Raw genomic sequence first — 8823 nt, 5'->3', positions numbered from 1 at the left:
TGGATGAAGGAGTGTGTAACTACCGTTTCCTATTCTGTTACTGTGGATGGTCAACCTAAAGGTTTCTTTAAACCTACAAGAGGTCTCCGACAAGGGGATCTTCTTTCACCCTATCTTTTCATTCTTTGCGCAGAGGGACTCTCCCACTTGCTACACAGAAGAGAACAAAATAATGATATTGTCGGGCTCAGATTAAACAGTAGCTGCCCTACTATTACACATTTGTTTTTCGCAGATGACTCTATAATTTTCAGCAAAGCAAATTCTCAGGCATGCCAAAATATAATGCAGGTATTGAATGACTACAATAGTATAAGTGGACAAGACGTGAACCTGAATAAATCTGCTGTGTTTTTCAGTCGGAATACACCGCAATCAGAGAGGGAAACCTTTGTAGCCATCCTTCAAGTCCCGAATGTTGGCGCTCAAGACAAATACCTGGGTTTACCAACAACAATCCAGAAATAAAAAAAAAGCAACATTTGCATATGTCAAAGATAAAGTTACAAAAAAATTACAGCACTGGAAAAGATCGTTACTGTCGGTTAGCGGGCGTGAAGCTCTAATTAAATCTGTGGGTACGGCTATCCCGATATACACTTTGGGGTGCTTTAAACTACCTGAAACTTTTATAGAAGAAATTCAGAGACTGCTTATGCAATTCTGGTGGGGACAGAAACAAGGAGAAAAGAGACTTCAATGGATTAAATGGGACACACTGTGTAGACCAAAAAATCAAGGAGGATTGGGGTTTAAGGATCTAAAAGCTTTTAATCTTGCCATGCTGGGAAAACAGGGATGGAGATTGATGACCAGACCAAATTCCCTAGTTACTAAAGTATTCAGAAGCAGGTATTTTAGACATTCTTCATTTCTAAAAGCTGACATTGGATACAATCCGTCATGGGTTTGGAGGAGTCTATTAGAAGGGCGAAAGGTTATGGAAAAGGGAATTTTCTGGCAGATTGGGAGGAGATCAGCAGTGAAGATTTGGAAAGATTGTTGGGTTGGAAGACAAGGACCATTGACACTGAGACAGAATCAGGAGCCTAATCCAAGCTTAATTTGGGTCTCTCAACTCATCACTGAGGAAGGTAATTGGAATGAGCATCTTATAGCCAACAACTTCACATCAGAAATTACACAGGAAATACTTCAAATAAACATTAAAGAAGAAGATAACTTGATTTGGTATAGAGAAAAAGGGGGTTCTTACTCTGTAAGGTCAGGATATGAGGTATGCTTCAATTTTTTTCACCCGCCACTCGAAAGTCTTCCACCAATTTTCGGAGACAAAAATCTATGGAATTCGATTTGAGATCTTGACTGTCCAGCCAAAGTTAAGGTCTTTACCTGGAAAGCTCTCCATAATGATTTTCCGGTGAGGCACCGATTGCACGCCCGCATTCAAGCTGTCCCTGCGATATGCCCAAGATGCGAAATGGAGGATGAGACTTTGACCCACTGTTTGCTTAATTGCATTTACTCGCGGCAAGTGTGGAACCACATGGGGTTCTTGTTCAACAGTCCAAATAGAGTGGATGCAGAGGATAGTTTTGCCAATTGGTGGAGGGAGATGCAGGTAAAGATAAAACAAGAGAGTTTTAATAAGAAGCAACGAAGTCTTCTTGCGATGGTGCTATGGAGGATTTGGATATCTAGAAACAATTGGCTTTTTGATGGCAAAAGGAGTGAACCGGCTGCTATTTGGGAAGAGGCATACAACATGAACGAAGAATTTCACCTTAAGACAAGTCATTGTTAGTTTTCCTTTTTATTTCCTTCTAGGTTATTCTCATGCTTTTTCTTTGGGTTAATACCCACCTTATCCTTGCTAGAGTTCAGACTTGGACTAATATTGCTTTATTGCAATTTATTAATAAAATTTCATATCTTAAAAAAAAAAAGAAACATATTTTCTTGTTTTACATTATTATTATTATTTTTAAACTAAAGATAGGAAAATTCGAATCCACGACCTCTTAAGTGAGGATAAAAAGAATATGCCATTTAAGTTATAACTTATTTATTTTTACTATTATTATTATTATCATTTTCTGTTAAGTTGCTTATAGTGTAATTAGATATCTCTAGTAAGTAATAAGCCACACTTTAGTTAGAAGGGTTTAATTAATCAATGGGGAGGAAAATAATTATGACTTATGAGAAACGAAAAAGAGTAAGATATGAATTAAAGAATTTAATTTAATTTAATTTAATTGTATTTATAATGTAAATTAATTTACACACTCATTTAATTTCATCAGTTTTTTTAACGAGAAATTCTCCACATACAAGCGTTTTTTTATACAAGTCTTTACAAGTGCACTTTTTTCTTCTTCTTCTTGCGCACGTTCTTCTTCCTCTTTTTCTTCTTTTCTTTCGTTTCTTGCCTTCTCTTTCTCCTTCTTCAACCATTACTGCACGTTTTCACTGCACCTTCTTCTCTTCTTACTGCACGTTCTTCTTCCTCTTTCTCCTCTTCTTCTTCTTCTTCTTCTTTTCTTTCGTTTCTTGCCTTCTCTTTCTCCTTCTTCAACCGTTATTGCACGTTTTCACTGCACCTTCTTCTTCTTTTTCTTCTTTTCTTTCGTTTCTTGCCTTTTCTTTCTCCTTCTTCATTTACGTGCTTTTCTCTCTGTTTTCTTTCTTTGTTATTCTCGATTTTCATTGTTTTTTGACATCAAACTCTGAAATCGTTTTTGAAGAAAAAGAAGCAGCAGCAGAAGATAAGAAGGAGAAAGAGAAAGAGTTCTGAATTATGCATAAAGTGTACTTAACGAATTTTGGGTGTATTTCTTAAATCCTTTGGGTGTAGTTTTTGTAATTCTTTGGCAGTATTTCTGTAATCCTTTGGGTGTATTTCTATAATCGTTTGAGTGAATTTCTGTAACCGTTTGGATATATTTCTGTAATCGTTTGAGTGTCTTTCTGAAGTTCTATTATCTTCAAATTTGGCAAGAAACTCGTTTTCATGGAAGAAGAAGAAGAGTCATTTATAATGCATGGTGAGTAGCGCGCTTTGGAAACAGGAAGTGGTAAAATAACGTGCGTTTATTTACTCTTAAATGTGGGAGTGTAATGCGTGTTTTTTGTTGGGCTTGTACCAACTTATAAGACTTGTAAATAAAAAAAACTTGTATGTGTAGCATGCCTTTTTTTTTACTAACGAACATTTATTAAAAAGAAAAAATCTTTGCAAAATAGGATCTTATTATTTCTAATCTAAATTGAGTTTTTGACAGCTTAAATTTTTTTTAAATTAAATAATCTGTTCAGCCATAAACAAAAACATCATCATCATATATCATCTAAGTCATTAACGCGGAAACCTGTATTTAAAATTTAAATTAAACTCAAAACTACATTATATAAAAATCGAACAGATTCACAAGTTAGTTATAACAAAAAATAAATAAATAAATAAAAAGGGAAAGATTCATTTTTTCTTTCCCAGAATTGAAAGGGAAAGAAATCCAATATGAAAATCAGAGGCAATCTTTCTTAGCTTGATCGTTGTGTCTGTTACAACCTCGTTCCCCTTTCCCGATTTCCTTCTTGATTTTCCCAAATCTCACAAACCGCCATTCTTAAACTCTCTCTATTTATACCCAATTTCTTCTCTTCTTCCTTCTTTTTCTTAAACCCAAACCCATTCATTCATTGCATATTTACCCATTCAACTGCAGGTATTTTCTTCTTCCTTTTTATTTTTTGTGTTTCTGTCTATTTCATAGCATTGGATTGTGTTGATTATCCGCCATTGTTTTGCAATGAATTAACCTTCATTTGGTTTTGATTAAAACAACGATCTAATTATTGTGTATATCTGAGAAGCCGACTCTTATTAATTGATTAGCTGAAAGGCTTTATCAGAAGATTCAATTTAATCCCCTTTTTATTCTACTGACTAATGATTAATAATTTATCATCGTAACTAAGCTTATGTCTTGTGGTAGCTTAATGTTCAAGCATAATTTAACTTTTTTTTTTCTCTTCGGAAGTGAGATGAGTGATGAACTTAAATATTGTAATTTTTGGTATTTTTTTATACCACGGAAGGATCTGATTTGTGTACCTCAAATTTTTTTATTTTTTTGAAAGAGTCCAATTTCAGAAATCAAAAGGTTCGATTTTTGTAGTCCAGAAATTGGATGGTCTGATTTTATAAATCGAACCATCTGATTTCTGTACTCCCAAAAATCGAACCCTCTTATTTCTGTACTCCAAATTAAACGAGACCATATTTGAGAATAACACCCAACAACCTATAATCCAGTAAAATACCATTATCAACCCAATATATAAAAAAAAGTGTAATTTATTCACCAAAGATTTATTTATTTATTTCAATTGAAGCTTTATGTGATTATCAATTTAGGTCTTTTTCCATGTCATAGTGCTATCATATTTGAATCGTTGAACTGATTGGCCATTCAAATTTTTATGGTCTTACTACTACTCCAGAAGATTCTGATGATCTTTACCTTTTACTTTTGCATTCCACTCTTTTTAGCTGACTAATAATTTCTTGGTTGTGCGGCACTTACAACTTTTGTTGTACTCATGCTCTAAGCCTATGATGAATAAAACTGTGAAAACATGTTTGATAGATGCATTTTCCTATTTGAGATTCTAATGACAGTAATTTCAATTATTTTTCAGGCTTTGTTGCTGTGGGTTGGTAATAAAAGTTTAGTTTGAAGCAGTGGTTGTGAGGTCAGAATATGATGAATGGAATTCAGTATTGGGGTGAAAGTTCCAGTTCGACGTCACTAAGCAGTCCGCAAGATGTTGAGGATGACCGGATGATAGCTCTCGTGTTGTCCGAAGAGTATGCCAAATTAGATGGTGAAGTTGGTAGACGTCTTTCCAGCTTGGCACCTGTTCCGGTAAGAGTTCTTGCTCTTCTATTGTTCCTTAAATAGTCTGACAAAAACTACTGAATATTTTTGGACTAATTATGGTATGGTCATAATCAACTGATACATTACAAAATTATGCATCTAATTGGTTATAGTTACATCACTTAACTACATTGGAGGAGAGTAATTTAACACTTCAAAAGGATCATGTTTTGGTATGTTGATTTTATTCTGTGGTTTGCATCTTGTGCATTATCAGTCGCATTGAAGTAGGCTCTCCTTGAATGGCTACTGCTTTTGACCATTTCTGAATATTGGAGGTTGAAATATCTGAATATTTATTTTTTCTGAATTTTTCACCTTTCCGTCTTAAAATTTCAGCATGTGCCCCGGATAAACAATTTCATCCCAAACACAAGTGATGCCAGTATGGATCATCAGCGTCTTCTTCAGAGGTATGTAGCATCAGTAGGCTTCCAAATATATTGTATACCTTTTCTTAATTGAAAAATAAAGTAGTTTGTTCCGATGAGTATTAACTTAGGTATACCTTTTCTTAATTGTATACCTTTTCATCATTCACTCTCTCTTTTCCATTTTCAAAGGTTGCAGATCTATGGTCTTTGTGAAGTTAAAGTCTCTGGAGATGGGAACTGTCAGGTATGATATTAGTGTATTACAACAACAGTTTGCAAGCATTACATTTTTGAACTTATATTTGATTATTTTACCTACATTGCAGTTCCGTGCACTTTCGGATCAGCTCTTTAGGTCACCTGAACATCACAAGCATGTTCGAAAAGATATTGTAAAACAGGTACATATGAATGAATACATGATGAGTGTGTTCTCAAATTGGCTGGTGAGATGGGAGTATGGATTGTAGTAGATTTTAATTCTTTCTTAAATGTCTGAGATAAGTATTTATTTGCTTACCAAGGTCGCCTGCAATAACTAAATATTAACTATTGATAGAGTAAATATGGTCTTCAAGAGAAGTAGACAAACTACGCGTTGTAATAAATAAAATTGTTAGATGGTCAAATGATAAATGATAAAATGTTGCAATCTATTAGTTGTATTGAATAATAGACATTGATGGATTTAGATGCTAATTTGCATAATGGTTTTCTTTGCCAGCTAAAAGGTCACCGTTCCCTGTATGAATGCTATGTACCGATGAAGTATAAAAAATATTGCAAGAAAATTGCAAAGTAGGTATCTTTGGAACAAACTATTCGTTGTAATATATATATATGCAATGAGTGACCTTTGTCGTCATATTTAGTGGGCTTTTTTCCTCCAACTTACTCATTCATCTTCTGTCCACTATAACAGGTCTGGAGAATGGGGAGATCATTTGACATTGCAGGCAGCTGCTGATAAGGTTTGTTGCTGTGTTCCAATACTTTCCTGTGTAATGCTATCAAGTATCAACTGATTGTTAATTTATCCTTTTCCCTTTCTTCTTTGAGCATGCCCCTTGCTTGGACCCTGCATTATGCGGGATGCTTGTGTACCAGACTTTAATACCTCTTTTTATTTTATAATTTTGGTATTGAAATAATTTTTGCTAATTGTGATGATTGAGTTTTATGCATGAATTAATTTTTATAGTTTGTGATGGCACAGTTGCATCTATGATTAACTGTTGCTGGCAGTAGCTAACTAAATGATACATCTGCATGGAATTAAATAACTTCAAACGTTATTATGCCTGAGATTCCTTCTTCGGGGTCAATGGCCAGTCCCTTAAATTATTAATTTGTATATATCCCCCTTTTTGTGGAGGACTTGTCTAGTTAATGTGAATTTGGTTTATCTGTTCTATGAATTGAAAAAACTACTTCTGTAATCTGCTTTATAGGTTGGTAGATCTTATTTATGCATATATGTCATTTAGATTGTAAACCATATATTGGTTTCTAAAGAAATGAAATGAGTATGCATATGAATTACTAGATTTGAATAAAAATTTACTAAATGATTGCATACTCAGAACCATGTGCTGATTTGGTCAAAATGCATTTATCATGAACCTCATTGACAAGAAAGTGACATTTAACTCGGTAGAATATGTGGATATATCTCTTAACAGATATTAAAAGTTACTTTTTCAAGTTTCTCTTCTGTGGTTGCTTCAAATAGTTGGACTAATTGTGCTTCTTATTTTTGTTGAATTATTAAGATATGTTCACATTTCTTGCATATTAATATTAACATGCAATATATTGTTTCTTATCTTTATCTTGATTGCAGTTTGCAGCAAAAATATGCCTTTTGACTTCATTCAGAGACACTTGTTTCATTGAAATTATGCCTTTGCACCAAGCACCGAAACGCGGTACGATTGTCATCATTATTGTTCACCTCAATAACTTTAATTGGTTAGGAGTTTACAGGAATATGTACATCAAGATCTTAACCGAGATGAAATCAGCCTAAAACTTTTTCAAATTTTCTAATACATAGTTTCAGGGAAGTGCGTTAGAATTGTTGTAAATGGCCCTCTCTAAAATTATTTTAAATCTAGTAACATAGTTCCAAAACCAGTTTACATTTTTCAATGATGCGGGACAGAATTGCAGAATAAATAAATAAATAAACAAAAATACCAAGATTAGATACAGAAAGAACAAATATGAGAATTTGCAGACCTTCATGTGAATTATGAAATTCAACTGGAACAAACGAACACTTGCATCCTCAAGATGTTATTTGAACATGAACTTTAAAAACTTCTTGACATTTTATGTTGACATTGTCAATGGGAGTATCCTCTTATTTATTTATTTCCCTTCATTTTTTAATGATGCAGAGTTGTGGTTAAGCTTTTGGTCTGAGGTTCATTACAACTCACTCTATTCAATTCAAGGTTTTCTCCCTTACAATCTTGTCCTTCTTCGGATATGAAGTTTAAATTCTGTTGGGTATTGAATAAAATAAATGTATTGCTGATTTCTTTCCATATCTTTTTCGCAGCTGCACCACCGCCTCAACCACCAAGGAGGAAACATTGGTTGTTCTAGGAGAGGTAGATGATGAACATTTTATAGGTAAGGGAAATAAGTAGTAAACATATCACCTTTCAATTTTTGAAAAAGGGAGATATCAATATAATTTTCTGTTTTGGAAATTAACTAGTTTCTTTGGGTTTATACTGGCTCCAACTTGGTTTTGATCTTCAACTATGAAATCGATTACGAAAAACATCTCATAACTGCGTCTATATACTGTTTTGCAGTCAATATATCATTCCTACCGGCTCCCACCATGCTTGAAGACTTCAATCTGCCATCAATTTACATTGACTTTAGTTTACCAGATCCATGCTTGGAAGCTGACGCGTTGGAAGACTAAGACATCCTTGGATACACTACAAGATAACTATGTAAATTTTTTTCAATTAACGAAATTAACTTGCTACAATTGAAACTGAAGAAGAACGAAGACAGAGTAGAGTAATGGGAGAAGTGTCTTTTTCTCCCTTCATTTTTTCCCTCATTTATATTTTACATTCATCACCCCTTTGGAGGTTGTTACTGAGAGCGTTTTAGCATTAATGTATATTGTTTTCTAATTCCTCTTTGTAAAGTAAACTATATCTTGATTTGTTGTGCTAGATACAGTACTACCGAAATGATAGCAGTTAGGTAGTCTTCTTTTTCCCCCAAAGTATGTAGAAATTACTGCTTGATCATAAGATTAATTCATGTTGATAAATAAATGTTCATACAGTTGTGTGTTGTCATTACCATTTCAAGAGATCAATTTATGTTTCAGGAATTATATATCTACTTTAATTGCATGTAGGGTCACATGATTTATAGGAAGCATTTTTATATGGAATGCAAATAAATATGCAATAAGTTTATACAACTTCTACGAACAATATAAAAAGAAATGAATCTTCAAATTTCTTCCTAACCCACCAACGATTTTTTGCCAAGATCCCTCT

At 33.7% G+C, this 8823-nt stretch overlaps 1 protein-coding gene across 1 annotated transcript; it reads left to right on the top strand.

The window, feature by feature from the left end:
* The first annotated feature begins 3404 nt into the window (after positions 1–3404).
* LOC130932517 (OVARIAN TUMOR DOMAIN-containing deubiquitinating enzyme 12) lies at positions 3405–8614 on the top strand. The gene is made up of 11 exons (XM_057861848.1): positions 3405–3689; positions 4666–4892; positions 5247–5320; positions 5471–5525; positions 5608–5682; positions 6006–6079; positions 6204–6252; positions 7125–7209; positions 7684–7740; positions 7848–7921; positions 8110–8614. Exons 2-10 carry the CDS (start codon positions 4728–4730, stop codon positions 7892–7894), a joined length of 681 nt encoding a protein of 226 aa, XP_057717831.1. The 5' UTR covers positions 3405–3689; positions 4666–4727; the 3' UTR covers positions 7895–7921; positions 8110–8614.
* The last annotated feature ends 209 nt before the right edge of the window (positions 8615–8823 follow it).

This window comes from Arachis stenosperma, chromosome 6 (genome assembly GCF_014773155.1).
Source record: "Arachis stenosperma cultivar V10309 chromosome 6, arast.V10309.gnm1.PFL2, whole genome shotgun sequence".
NCBI classification, from domain to species: Eukaryota; Viridiplantae; Streptophyta; class Magnoliopsida; order Fabales; family Fabaceae; genus Arachis; species Arachis stenosperma.
This window is presented reverse-complemented; position numbering and strand designations above follow the sequence as displayed.